Source organism: Microchirus variegatus (assembly GCF_963457635.1).
Source record: "Microchirus variegatus genome assembly, chromosome: 14".
Taxonomy (NCBI): Eukaryota; Metazoa; Chordata; class Actinopteri; order Pleuronectiformes; family Soleidae; genus Microchirus; species Microchirus variegatus.
In genome coordinates this window covers 739,358-753,624 of record NC_139815.1, presented here as the reverse complement: position 1 = coordinate 753,624, position 14,267 = coordinate 739,358, and the positions used below count along the sequence as shown (strand labels likewise).

Genomic DNA, 14,267 nt, shown 5'->3' with positions numbered 1-14,267 from the left:
CTAGCTGGCTGTAAACTGGCTGAATGGATTTCCTGAAAGGATAGTGCATCATTATTCCTCAGTCTCAGTTCAGGAAATCCATTCCACCTTTTGCAGCCAGCCAGCAGAGCAGTCAAGGAATCACTTATGGTGACTTATGGATCGGATCGGAAATCTCTACAGTTGTATTAGAAATTTCCGATCCGTCAGTTACGTCTGTATCGGAACCCGACACTGATACTGGATCGGATCGACCCCATCCCTAGTCACAAACCATTTGACAGTTAGTTAGTGCCTGCTCTTATTGTACTACGCATTTCTTCTTCTTGAAATTCCTCTTCCTCCCAAACTTTGGACCATAACTCGTCCTGCAGCTTTGTGAAAACCCAGACACATCTTATATCAAAATGTGCGATTTGATCGGGAATCACAGGCTATGGCTTTCCTAAGCGTTTCGTGTAACCATGGCGACAAAAATCACTCAAAAAACTGAACGAGACCTGAAACCAGACCAGAGACCTGTCCTGAACACGTCTACAAGCGATGACCTCACTACAGGAAGTTAAATTTAACTTTGCCATTCGTTGACAAATCTGCATGAAACATGATATGTGAGACCAGGGACCCGTCCAGAACATGTCTACAAAGTTGACCTCCCAACAGGAAGTGGAACGCCTGAAAAAGGAAGTAAAGTCTAACATCAAAGTCCCATCTGCACGAAACTTGACAAGTGTGACAAGGGAACTTCGCCGAACACGTTTACGGACTTTGGCCAAATGAGACACAATTTCGCGCGGGGAATTCTCTAGTTAAAAATAGCATTTTTTTCACCAAACATGCATCAAATAACAACAAGGCTTTTCGCAGACATTGAAACAAAAATATGAAATCACACCCTTGGTGGTTCCGCTGAGTGCATAATCAGCTTTGATGGCGAGCTGCATCTTGGGCTTCATCTGGATGGTAATTTGAATGTTCACCCTGGTGCTTATGATCATGTGTGTGGATGATGGCATGAAGACATTGACCTCCGCTGCAATCATTCAAAAACAATAAAAAAATCTCATTATTACAGTAACCTTATGTTTTATTGATCAGTTTTTAATGTCATTTGTATAAACTCACGTATGAACAGTGGAAGCTGTGAGAGAATGTTGTTCATATAGACCTTCCCAGTAGACGTAACTTTAACAGCCTGTCAATTTGAAGAAAAGACACTTTACTTCGTTTGTTGTTTAAGGGCTGTGGTTTTCACAATATCAGAAGATATGCCAAAAAAAAAAAAGAATCAGTGAAGATGAAATCAGACTGAATTAAATTAAGGAAAGGAAAGCAGTTGCTTTTTAAAAATGAGCTAAATAAGATAATACAATGTAAGATTAAGTGTGCATATATGTAGCCGAGATTCATTTTATTTTGGCCATCTATTTCACATAATTTTCTATTGTGAACTCCCCCAAAATTGTTTTTTATTGTAAATAGGTTCCACATTACCATACCTTTTTTGTTTCCCTGGGGAGTAATTTGACGTTGCACCTGTGTGTCCAGCTTCAGTGAGCACTGACGCTCTGAGCTGGTAAGTTGTGTTGGCATCTTTCTCCCTTTGATTTTAAAAAAAAATAATCTTTTTGTTGTCGCTTTAAAATAGTTTTGTTACAATGCACGCGCATGGGTTAAATCTCCGTTGTGTAGGTAACTCTTACGTTGTTAAATTGTTACAGAAACTGACTTTTACGTGCGTGAACGAGTGCGTGGGTTAGCTTAACGCTAGTGGCAGTGAGCTAAGGACACCGCTGCGTGTCTGTGTGTGAATGCCGCTGTTTGACCAGTATGTGGTGGTAATTCTTTTTTTATCCTGCAGAGTGGAGCGAGATGCATGTTGTGGACTGTGTGTGTGACGCCTGTTTGTTTTCCCTGTTTTCTCCTGAAAGGGAATAAATCCTCCTGAAACTCAACTCCTGTGTGTGCCTCACTCAAAACTGAAAAAAAGACACAACGCAGAAACGCATTGGTTACATATATAAATATGAAAACATGTCAGAAGACTCGCACAATTAAATCTATGTCCTCGAGAATGTGTTTGCTGCTTTTAACTGTCATTAGGCAGCGTTTCTAGAAACTGAAGTTTGTGGACCTGTGTAAACCACCGCTCACTCTCCCACACCAAAGTCCATAGAGAAAATCAGTGATTTTAACATCACAGCACACAGGAGTTGTTGATCCACTGTTGCCTCCATCACTAAGTTCAAATGTCTTATTTTGTCACTTCAGTGTTTGAAATCCTTTGTTCAGATTGACCTCAGTGACACAAAGTGACCACACGAGGCAGCAGTAGACCTCCTGTGTCCCTGTGAGCTAAAATCACTGATTTTTGGTGTGGGAGAGTGAGTGGTCTACTTCAGTTTCCTGTTGGAAAAGTCTGTCTAACAGTGAGATAAAGACGTGAACATGTGACGTAGACATCGTGGAAGTAAAGTGATGTAGTTGGTTTGACACGAGTCTTCAGTGAATCATATCCCTGCTAGTAGCCATGTTCTTGGGTGATTGGCAGTCTCACCACACTTCATAAACCCTAAAATGTTACATTAAAGCGAGGGTGTGTGTGTGTGTGTGTGTGTGTGTGTGTGTGTGTGTGTGTGTGTGTGTGTGTGTGTGTGTGTGTGTGTGTGTTTGGTGCCTACCGTAGTTTTGCCTTTCAAGTACAGAGTCACAGACTTGAGGCAGGTGCTACTGGCACTCAACGTACACTTGACCAGTTCCACAATCACAGCGAAGGCACCGTCCTCTGTCTGTAACAAACAGTAAAAGAAAACACATCATGAAAGTTATGAAGTGTTGTGTGAAGTGCACAGCTGTAGCTGCGTTGGTACACAAGGTGAAAATGTTCACCTTTGCCATGACGTAGGTGCAGTCTCCGTGGAAGGTGAAAGTTTTCCCATCAAAGGTGTTGACATGAGAGCCTCCATCCAAAGAGCATCGTCCTGGGCAATTGTTCTCGGTACAGTTCCACTGACCGCGCTGACACGTACTGACAACACATACGGGACGAGTTCATTAACGATTCATCACGAGAGCTGTGACGTTCACAAATGACTCGAATGTTTCGAGCGGCTCTCTCGAGCGCTTTCGAGTCGCAGTTGTAAGACGTTCGTTTGTCCATGCTACCGCCACGTGACGTACAAAGTATGTAACCAGAGAATGACTTCGGTCGAAGTTAAAGTCACTTTTTATAATATCACTTAAGTAACAGTCTAAGGGTGAATTCCAATTCCTTGCTTAATCCTCAATCTCAAAAACTCCCTCTAGTCCAAGTTCTGTCCCGATTCTCAGAAAAATTAAGTTGAGGGTCAAGTTTAAGGGCTGTATCGCCCTCAATATTGAGATTTTCCAAGACCACCCTTGGGAGCAAGGGCTACCCAGCATGCATTGCGTGCTTTGCCATAACAAAGATGGTGCCGAAAGCAGCGAAACGAGTGCGATACAAATGAAGTGTTTTCTTTGTTAATAGAGATATAAAAATGATCTTAGTTTAGGCCCATATTATGGATTACTGACGTCATTGTTGCCTAACATTTATTTTTATTTGACCATCTTTTGTCAATAGTCGGCCGGTGTGGTTTACTTTTCAATAAGTCGTGGTGTGTGGTAACTGTCAGCTGAATATTTGTATGAGTATCATCTTATAACTAACTGACAACCTAATAACTTGACTGACAAACGGATCAGAATAAATAATCGTGACGTAAATGTCTTCTTCTTCTTCTTCTTTTTTGGAGTTGACAGACTGGACGCAGCTTTGGCGTTATTCTGCCCCCTGCAGTCTGAAGACGTATCTGCATTTAAGGGGTGTCCCATTTCTAAGTGACAAAAATAGTTTTGAGGGCCAGTTAAGATTAAGGGTTAAGCTTGAGGGTTAAGATAGGTATTGGAATTGGCCCTGAAACTATATGATATTTACTGTAAGTAAAAAAAAAAGTCATTTTCTGATATAAAATGTACTTTTCTTGCAGTGTGAGGGATTTTAACATCACAGCACACAGGAGTTGTTGATCCACTGTTGCCTCCATCACTAAGTTCAAATGTCTTATTTTGTCACTTCAGTGTTTGAAATCCTTTGTTCAGATTGACCTCAGTGACCAGCAGCTCCTTTCCTAAAATGTCTTGTAGTAAATGGGGTATGCAATTTAGATGTTCCTTTTGTCCCCCTGCTTGCAGCCATGTTTATTATTTATTTGGTCTTACCATTCTCTACAGCTTTCTGTGAATTTCTCTCCAGCCTGGTAGGTTTTGTTCTTGTGCACACATGGACACGCTGACTGTTGAATACAGCCACCGTTTGTGATGTCATCAATGATCATTCCTGAGAAGGAGAGGAAGGACAATCAGCTTCACTGTCTTGTTTCCTGGTGTAGCTTGTGTGTGTGTGCGTATGAGGGGAAAGTGAGGTGAAGTGGTATCTATCAGCTCTCCAACTGTTTAACTCGATATCATATTAGCTATTGGGTTATTGGTAGTGGCCAAAACCATGTTAAATACTTGTGATTTCAATTTTGACCCAAATAATCGTGATTATCATTTTTCCCATGATCGAGCAGCCCTACCATAGTTTCTGAGTTTTCTCGATACCACAAAGGGTTGAGGAGTTACGGTAACTACATGTACACACTAGAGCTGCAACTAAAGATTATTTTCGTAATCGATTAATCGTTTGGTCCATAAAATGTCGAATGTCGGAAATGACGATGTTCTCAAATGTCTTGTTTTGTCTACAAAATGATTCAGTTTGAATGATTTCTTTGTTTATGTTGCGCAAAGAAACCAAGAAAATATTCACATTTAAGAAGCTAAAACAATCAGAAATCTTGTTTTAATCATGAGAAAAGCTTTCACACCGATTAATCGATTATCAAAATACAGACGATTAATTTAGTAATCCTTAATAATCGATTAATCGATTGTTTCAGCTCCAGTACACACGATGACAGGGCGATCGCAGAAGAGTTAAACACAGGTTACTTAATCTACCCACGCTAATCCACATTCAGGAACAGGAAATGTTGATCTATGCGGTTAAATATGTTGTTTTTTTTACCGTCAGGGCAGCCGCAGTTGTCATGGCAGTGTTTGTCGCATGTGTCTCTGGCCTTAGGTGTGGAGCAGCTGTCAGGACATGGGCTTGTACACTCCAGGAACTCCATGTTTAACGGACACTCCTTGTCTGTGGGGACAAACAAGGTAATGAGAGTGAGCAGCAGCAGCAGCAGCAGCGATAATCAAAACTGTAGAAAAACAACCACAACAGAAGCACTTACTGCAAAATTCTTCACTCCTCCATTGTTGGGGCGAGCCACCACTGTGGATGCACTGTCTGGAATACTCTGTCACGGTTTGGCAGAGACCAGTTTTGTTGTTGCCGGCGACGCGACACATGTCAGACATACAGGCTTTCACGAAGGACGGAAAATCCAGAAGTACTTTGCAGCTGTTGAGCGCTGTATTGTTGAAAACCTGCTCACAGTCGGCCTGAAAAATAGACAAAAGAGAAAGATCAATGATACGAGTTTTAAGATTCTTTACATATGTGCGTTTTTGATGGTTGATGCTTGACAGACTCTCGAGCTGAAACTAACGATTATTCCCGCGTTTCCTTTAATCTGTCGATTGTTTTCTCGATGAGTCGAGCACAAATCGAAACATTCGGGTAAAATACTCGCTCAAATTGATGAATTTATTGCAAAAAACAATAGGCCAAACATTGAGACATAATTACTAGCAGTGTTGTAGACACTGTCCACTGTCTCTCTCCACCGCTGACGTGAGATTCCGTGCAGAACAATGAGCGAGTAAAGTTTAAAGGTGCCATATGTAAGAATGTGGCCAAAAACGGTTACTACATTCAAATTCAAAATACCGAGGTCTTTTAGGTTTCGTTTTCTGACGTAACTGGCAACCCGTGGTTGCTCTGCAGCTGAGACTCTACTGACTGCAATGATTGTTAGACGGCGGTAGGTGGCGCCACATGCCAAAACATGATTTGCAGTCTGCAAACTATTTGTTTTAATGCAAATATTTTGTCTGTACTGTTGTTGTTGGTGAGTTCAGTTTGTTATAGGAACATTATTCCTGAGTCTCTGTGACATATTAGGAGGATTTTGTGGCCAGTTGATTTAGATTTATGCACCTTAATATAATGCATTATTATTATTATCATTATTATTATTATTATTATTATTATTATTATTATTATTATTATTAATAAGAAAGAGAGTGGAAATATGTGCATCATGATGGCCCTTGTCTTTAGACCTTGTTTGGTTTGTAGCAGACGGTCTGCAGAAACATTCTAAGTACTGTATATGTTTTCTATCACACCTTTATAGAAGAGTGTCTGGACATCTAAGTCTTCCCAAAAGTGACTCACACAGCTGGACTAAAACAAGAGGATTCTTTAGTCACTACGTACCTCGTTCCCACATTCCTCCACGTCCTGTGAGTCGGGCAGTTCGCACGACTCGGTCGGATCGTTCACCTTGTTGGCCTCAGCAAAGGCATCGATTGTCATAGTGATTCCTGCAGCACAGAGAGAGTCAATCACAGCAACATTAAGAGACAGCCGACCACCTCACTGTTTGTTTTCTGTGACAAAGTTCTAGCGCGACTCAGCACGGTTTGACTTTTAGTCCCTGCTCTGACGAGGGCTCAGCTGAGCCGATGCTAAAATGTGACGTCAACAGACTGCCGGCCACTGAGCGTCGTCACTGAAGAGTCATGAGCACGACGTCCGACACGAGTATCAAAGCCAACAATGTCCAACTGTAGACATTATTGATGACTCCTTCCATATGGAGGAGGAGCTATATGTAGTATATGTGGACCATGTAGTGTAAAAGAGCCATTACAATCACACAGGAGAGTATATTAAACAGCACTTTACATTTTTTCTTCCATTTTTATTGTTGGTCAACTTTCTAAAATGTTTCACATTTCCCCAGTAACGGGGGCGGAGCCACTGCCTACTCAGACTCTCCACACTGTTGTGATGTGCATTGTTGCATGTGCAGCTTTGTGCTCCAGTTGTGTAGAGGAGCTTCCCTAATTAGCTAAGCTAACACAAATTCTCCTGTGACGTGCTGTTTGTTGTTGGGAGGAAAAACCTGCTGTTAACTTTGACCTGAGCAAAATTCATCTTCCTGAAATGAGTCAGACTCAGAAAAATAAACCTCGCTTTTCCATCAAGCAGTTCTGAAGAAGCTATTTTTAAACATTGTTAAAACAATGTTTTGATAATGAGGAGCAGTGCATCCACCGTTCCAGAGGGGGGAGCTGTGCTTCTGAGAGAGGGTGTGCTGAATAGTACTGGCCAATCACAAGACTCTGGGGGTGAGAGTTGAGTCTTGAGAGCGTCAGAAAAGAGGATTTCTATCGGCTCGTTTACAGCAACTAGGAGATTTTTGACCATAAAAACAAGTTAATGTATGTAAGTAGACCTCCGGTCGAGAGTTTCCCACGTCATCATGTGGTCGCGTGTAGCTCGGACGCGCAGCGAGACGCGGCGCCACTGATGACGGCTCTGCGTGGGTTTGGACGCTTGAAATTACAAACTGCTTGTGAAAAACAGTCACAAGAGATTTTGGGGAAATCTACCCTGACTGGAGGCGAAGCTGGGGAAGATCGACACCATAATGTGAGAATCGACCCGAACGCGAATTCTCTCTCTGGAACCGAATCAAAACAGTCCAAAGAAGCCGTCTCACTGAGGATTGAAGTCGTCACAAAGACTCGGACAATTTTGATTTGACAAAAGCAGCCGAAACACTTCTTCACGTCAATGAAACACAGACACAAACGGAACGGAGAATTGTGATGTTTGCACTTTTTTTCCTCTTATTTTCATTATTTCTTATGAAGTTAGCGCAACAGACAAGCGCGTAAAGTAGAGTCGTCCGTGAGACAAAACCAGGATCTTACCATTGGTGTCGAGGTCGTTGTTGCTGTTTTCGTCAAAGTTTCCACAGAGTCCACAGAGCTGGTTCCTGTATTTTTCATCGAGTTCAATCTGGGAATACACCACAAACATACACTTAGATGGTGTGAATGGGTGTGACTGGCAGAGAGTGTGGTGCAAAGCAGCTTTGAGTTAAGTCTTGTGTAAGAGTCCTGTTGTTCCTTATTACTGTAACTCTGAGACATTTGTGTCTTCTCACGACCCCCAAAAATGTCATCTTTTTGACCCATAAAATAAAGACAATATCACATATAATGATAGGTTGTCACATTTATGGAATTTAAGAACTATGTGATGCACAAAATATTAAAAACACTCTGAGGTCAGAATTCTGAGTTAAATCAGAACTAAAATAATTAGTTCCTGTGTGGCCCTAATTCTCTTCCGTAATCTCGAAATCAGAGGTAACGGAGAAAATAAAAATGTGAATGAATAACATCAATCATGGAAAGTGAACGTTCTCCTTCCCTTTCCCTCAGAGCCGTTTCTTGCTATATGCGGACTATGCAGCTGCATAGACCCCCGCAGCCACCAGGGGGCCCCCAAACTGCAAGTTCAGACTCATACTTTCGTCTTTATTTGCATGTATTGCATGCATTCCTTGTGCATATATTTGCATAAAGCATGTAAGTGTTTGTGGGGTGATCAGGTGAGAATCCCCTTTGGGCTGTGCTGTCATGTGGTAAGTTACGACAAGTCTGACAGGATGATTGACAGCCGCCAACCTTCCACTGAGGTGATGAGAATAATGGAGACGCAAATTACAATGTCATCCAAAGGGACGTATGCGTCTGGTGCAGAGAAACGCAAAAAGAAGAAAACTGATGAAGAGAAACGTTCACAGGACAAAGGTAAGGCATTGGATGTGGTGTTGAGGGAGACATAATGCCAACTTTTTAACAAGTTAGTTTGCTACTTTTGCATGCTGGCTAGCTCCTCGGCTAGGCTCAGATAAATGTGAGCTACCTCAGCTAACGGGCTTTGATTTTTTGTTTGTATAAAGTCAGCTTTATCCACAGTTTGCTTTACAAAAAGACTCAAATAAATGTGTCTCAAGCTTAGACCTGTGCTACTATTTTATAAATAAAAGCAGTTATTATCAGACTGATTGTTGTTACTTGTATTAGCAGCAGTGAGGGTCTGTACTAGGGTTCTGCCTTTTAACAGGCACCTTGCTCATAATGGTTCTGTTGGGTCTCTGTAATGAATGTGTGCTATACAAGTACAACTGAATTGAATTGAATTGAAAAAAATGATAGCAGTGGATTATTCATATAGTACTATGAATTTTAAATGAGCACCGTGCTGTGACATATTATCCAATTATTTTCTCTATTGTATTTGTATTTAGTTGAATTCCCCTTGCCAAATTATTAGAATATATTTTGTTGTTTGTGTAGTTTACTCATTTGAACAAACCTGTACATATAAAGTGTTCTGTACTGCACAGGACTGCTAGTTGCCAATGTCCACTTTGTAAATGCACCGCAAGATATATGCAAACATATATTCTCTTTATATCATATGGTGCTCATCACTCACTTACATCCATTTTTATTAATTAACTATTGTTAATTGTGGTGATAACACCAGAAATAGATGCTTAAACACTGTATATTGTAATGTTTAATATAAAACCAGATTCAGAATATTCTGCATAGTGCAACACACCTGCAGTTAAATGATATGAATATTTGCTTCTGTGCTTGGTGATCTAAGGAGCTTTGTCTTTGCAGGAGCAATTTTGAAATATTTTGGAGATGCAGTTCAAGAAGAGCCAAGGGGAACTTCATCAGCTTCTGATGAGCACGCAGCTCAATCAACATGGATGTTGGTCAATTATATATTTATTTATAAGTAAGTTTAGTTATTTATTTTTTACTGTTTTTGAATGGTGGGTTAAAACTCTTATATGATATGCCACCTTGTTATGCTACCTTGTTATGCCACCTTGTTATGCCACCTTGTTATGCTACCTTGTTATGCTACCTTGTTATGCCACCTTGTTATGCTACCTTAAAGTTTATATTTAACATATTTCAAGAACATACTGTATCTGTTGCATTGGTTAATGTGCTCTAGCCTGCTTTCCTCTTAAAATGTTACAAACTGCTGCATCATCACAGAATATATTAAAAAATTAGGAATCTCTAGCTCGAATTTGAAAAAATAGGGGCCCCCAAATAGTATCTCACATTGGGCCCCCAAACAGCTAGAAACGGCCCTGCTTTCTCTTTTCTGACAATTCTGCAGCCAATAGAAATAAATCCTCATGATGCTCATGAGAGGGTTAAGACTAAAGCAGCACCATTTATCGTGACGACTGAAAAAAAATCACTTTAGGTTCTTCAACAGACGTATAAAATAAGCTGATTATTACAAAATGACGAGTGAAAATATCACACATTCTATTATTGCTCTGTTCAGCCTGTGTGTGAGTTAAACAAAGACTGAGGGGAAAACTTCATCTTAATTTGTGTACGCTCACTAAATAATAATGGCATCGTAGCAGTTAATATGTTTGTGTTTTATTTCCCACTTTTTATACTAATAGCCTTCCTTTGTCGAGCTGAGTGCTTCTTGAGTAAAAAGCTTTTGGTCACAATAGAGTTTTGTATCAAAGGTGGATTTTTACTGTAACAGTAATTAAGATAAGATTTGTTCTTATCAATAAAACAAAGCTGTTATTGATTTAAAAAAAAAAAAAAAAAACAAGAGAAGAAAAGTCCTGAGGCTGAAAAGTGTTTCTTTGTATGTTCTTGTATAAGCATCACAAAGTCACACAATGTCACATCCTGTTGTGTGTAGTGTTAACTTTGTGTTTTGAAACCAGTCCAAACACACGTGTGGACTGAGGCTGTGGTGTGTGTGTGTGTGTGTGTGTGTGTGTGTGTGTGTGTGTGTGTGTGTGTGTGTGTGTGTGTGTGTGTGTGTGTGTGTGTGTGTGAGGACCAAAAACTTATATACCTAAACAATTGAGGACATATTGGCTGGTCCTCACATTCTGACACCCCTAAAAAATGGTTTAGGGTTTTGTGTGTGATGGTTAAGGTTCCGGTAAGAGGCTAGAGGATGTAGTGTGTGTGTGTGTGTGTGTGTGTGTGTGTGTGTGTGTGTGTGTGTTTCGTACGTCCAGGGAGTCGTCCATGTTCCAGATAACCGTTACGCCCAACTTGGCATCGACGGTGATACTGGAGGTGGTGGACATCACGCTCACCCCAAACGTGTTGACCGGTGTAGACACTCTGCAGCGGGACAGAGTCAGAGCAGGGATTAAAAATAGACAAACTCATGATGATTTTACATCATGTGTTTTGGTTGTTTGGTTAAAAAAAAGATCAGAAAATATTGATCAGCGTTTATCCAAACACAAAATGATTCGGTTTCAATGATTTATTTGTTTTATGGAGCAAAGAAACCAGGAAATATTCACATTTAAGAAGCTGAAAAATCACAGAAAACTGCTTTTAATTATTAAAAACAACAACAACGACACTCGAATGAATGAATCGGTTGCAAAAAAAATAGTTGCTCAAAGAAAAGGTGATTGTTATTATAGTTAACGAAAACAAACCAATAACCAAAAGTAAATTTGAAAAAACATTTCCTTAAACTGAAGTAAAAATAAAAACTAACTGAAAGTGAATTGTGTCTTTATAAAAAAATTAGAGTGAAAATGTGTTTAGTTTACATCTTTTTAATTAATTCCATGCATAAATAATCCGGCGGTAGAGTGGTTGTTAGTTTTATAAAGACACACTTCACTCAGTTAATTATTCTTTTCTATTATTTCAGTTAATGAAAATGTTTTTTCAATTTTACTTTTGGTTAACTATATTAACCGTGTGTGTGTGTGAGTGTGTGTGTGTGTGTGTGTGTGTGTGTGCGTTTTGAACCCTCACTCTTTGCCGTTGACGAGCACGCTGTCCATGGAGATCTCCACTTCAGTCCCGTCCATCACCATGATGATTGTGCCGATGGTGGGGACGCCGTCGACGACCTTCCGCCTCAGCTGGATGTTGAAGTATTCGTTCTCGCCCTTGCAGTTAGTGACCATCACATGTTTGCAGCTGGAGTCCAGTTGGTAGAAGTTTCCGTCAAAGCTCTTGAAGTGATTGTGGCCCCATGTCGAGCACACTTGGTCAATGTGAGATTCTTCTTTTTCGGGAAAAGTGAACGGAAAGAGAGCAAAAGTCAGACAGAGCGTGAAGTGCATGGATGCACTGATCTATTTCTATAAAACACTCTGTAATTTGCTGTGGGAATAACACACAACTCCTTATATGGACGTCCTGGTGTGTGTTTCTAGGTCACGTTTGTTCGTCTTCTTATGTGTCGTTGGAGTCAAAGTTAGCATTCGTTTTATATCCTGTTTTTAAGGAGCGATAATTGTGCCGAAGTCCTAAAAATTAGACCCTTATTTTCTTTTCCTTTTTTTAATCACAATTTCATCCATTCAATCTGATTTGAGATATTGTTGTTCAGGTGTGTTTATATAGATGGTGAAAATGGAAAACAAATTTCTATTTTATTATTTTATTTTTTTATTATTATTATTATTTTATTATTATTTTAATATTTTTAAAATCTATTTTTAAAAAAGGACCTCAAACATGGGTAAAAATAAGATGTAGATGAGATGAGGAGATTCTGATGGTCAGGATCAGAGTCTCTGGTCCTTTATTTCTTGTTTTGTGTGACGACACAGTTAAGGATTATCGTTTCCTGTTTGTTTGTTGGGTTTCAGCCTTTTTCCAAAAGCAAAAATTAATTAATTCCTTCATTCATTGACCTTTGTTTTTTGCACTTCCAGATGCACAGGAGCGCTTTACTCTGAAAGAGCCACAGAAATCCTAATGATTCCTTCTGTTATTAATAATAACAATAATAATAATAATGATAATAATAATATAATAACATATGAATAAATTTATTCATCTAATCTAAATCTATTATTAAATAAATGTTTGCCCCAGGCTCTTACTTTTATTTAAATAAGACAATCTGCTGTTGTTCCTCTGCATATTTAACAGACAAACACAGGAGGAAACGTAGAACAGCGCCACACTTCTCTGCGTCGTCCTCTGGGACATCACTCACCCTCACACTCACCCTCACACTCACCCTCACACTCACCCTCACACTCACCCTCACACCTGAGCACTGTAAAATTAGAAAAAATTGAGAAAAAACTCCAAATTTCAAGGCAACTTGTTGCAATCAGTTTTTCAGTTTACAGCCGATCAACTAATGTTATTTTGTTGGACAAACTTGTAAGTAAGAGTTGTGCCAACTCAAAATTCAAAATGTATTATCTGAAAAAGATTAGTTAGCCAAACTGTTTGAAAACAGAACTCTAACTTAGGAGTTTGTCCGACAAAATAATATTAGTTGATCGAGAACTTGAACTCGAGATCTTCTGTTGGGCTGTAAACTCAAAGAAATTATTGCAGTAAGTTGCCTTGAAATAGAATTTTTTTAATTTTCTCAACTTTTTCTTTTTACAGTGAGGGGACACTGTAAAACTCACCCTCACACCTGAGGGGACATCACTCACCCTCACACTCACCCTCACACTCACCCTCACACTCACCTTCACACTCACCCTCACACTCACCCTCACACTCACCCTCACACCTGAGGGTACATCACTCACCCTCACACTCACCCTCACTCTCACCCTCACACCTGAGGGGACATCACTCACCCTCACACTCACCCTCACTCTCACCCTCACACCTGAGGGGACATCACTCACCCTCACACTCACCCTCACACCTGAGGGTACATCACTCACCCTCACACTCACCCTCACACTCACCCTCACACCTGAGAGTACATCACTCACCCTCACACTCACCCTCACTCTCACCCTCACACCTGAGGGGACATCACTCACCCTCACACTCACCCTCACACTCACCCTCACACCTGAGGGTACATCACTCACCTTCCTGAGACCAGCCGACCAGCAGCGTCAGGTACACGAGCCACAGTGAGCTCCGGAATCCTGTTGTCCCCATGTTGGTCCAGAGGACTTACCAAGTTTGAGAGGACTCACCTGGACCACAGCGGCTTTTATAAGGCGTTGGTCAAGGCGGAGCCACAGCAGAGAGCGAGAGAGGTAGAGGGAGTATCCAGGAGCCATTCATCCTTTACATAAATATCCAACACAGCAGCAAAGGTTAGTGTTTGTTGTCTCAGCAAACACGTCATTCCCTCCATCATCGTAGATGATAGAGTAGATTATTCACCTGTAAAAAGAAATTCATATTCTTTATAA

The 14,267-nt window shown here is 40.4% G+C and overlaps 1 protein-coding gene across 1 annotated transcript in view; it reads right to left on the bottom strand.

Moving 5' to 3' along the window:
- Window positions 1-14,007, bottom strand: part of LOC310936844 (mucin-5B) — a gene marked incomplete at its 5' end in the record, with an annotated part of 51,829 nt that extends 37,822 nt beyond the window's left edge. Inside the window, 15 exons of the mRNA XM_083900999.1 lie at window positions 875-1,012; window positions 1,105-1,174; window positions 2,661-2,768; window positions 2,869-3,007; window positions 4,222-4,339; window positions 5,072-5,197; window positions 5,292-5,502; window positions 6,443-6,549; window positions 7,948-8,035; window positions 11,115-11,229; window positions 11,887-12,142; window positions 13,085-13,147; window positions 13,523-13,723; window positions 13,814-13,864; window positions 13,935-14,007. Of these exons, the coding sequence (XP_083757125.1) occupies window positions 875-1,012; window positions 1,105-1,174; window positions 2,661-2,768; window positions 2,869-3,007; window positions 4,222-4,339; window positions 5,072-5,197; window positions 5,292-5,502; window positions 6,443-6,549; window positions 7,948-8,035; window positions 11,115-11,229; window positions 11,887-12,142; window positions 13,085-13,147; window positions 13,523-13,723; window positions 13,814-13,864; window positions 13,935-14,007 (1,864 nt within the window). The remainder of the gene's footprint in view (window positions 1-874; window positions 1,013-1,104; window positions 1,175-2,660; window positions 2,769-2,868; window positions 3,008-4,221; window positions 4,340-5,071; window positions 5,198-5,291; window positions 5,503-6,442; window positions 6,550-7,947; window positions 8,036-11,114; window positions 11,230-11,886; window positions 12,143-13,084; window positions 13,148-13,522; window positions 13,724-13,813; window positions 13,865-13,934) is intronic.
- Between the last annotated feature and the right edge of the window lie 260 nt (window positions 14,008-14,267).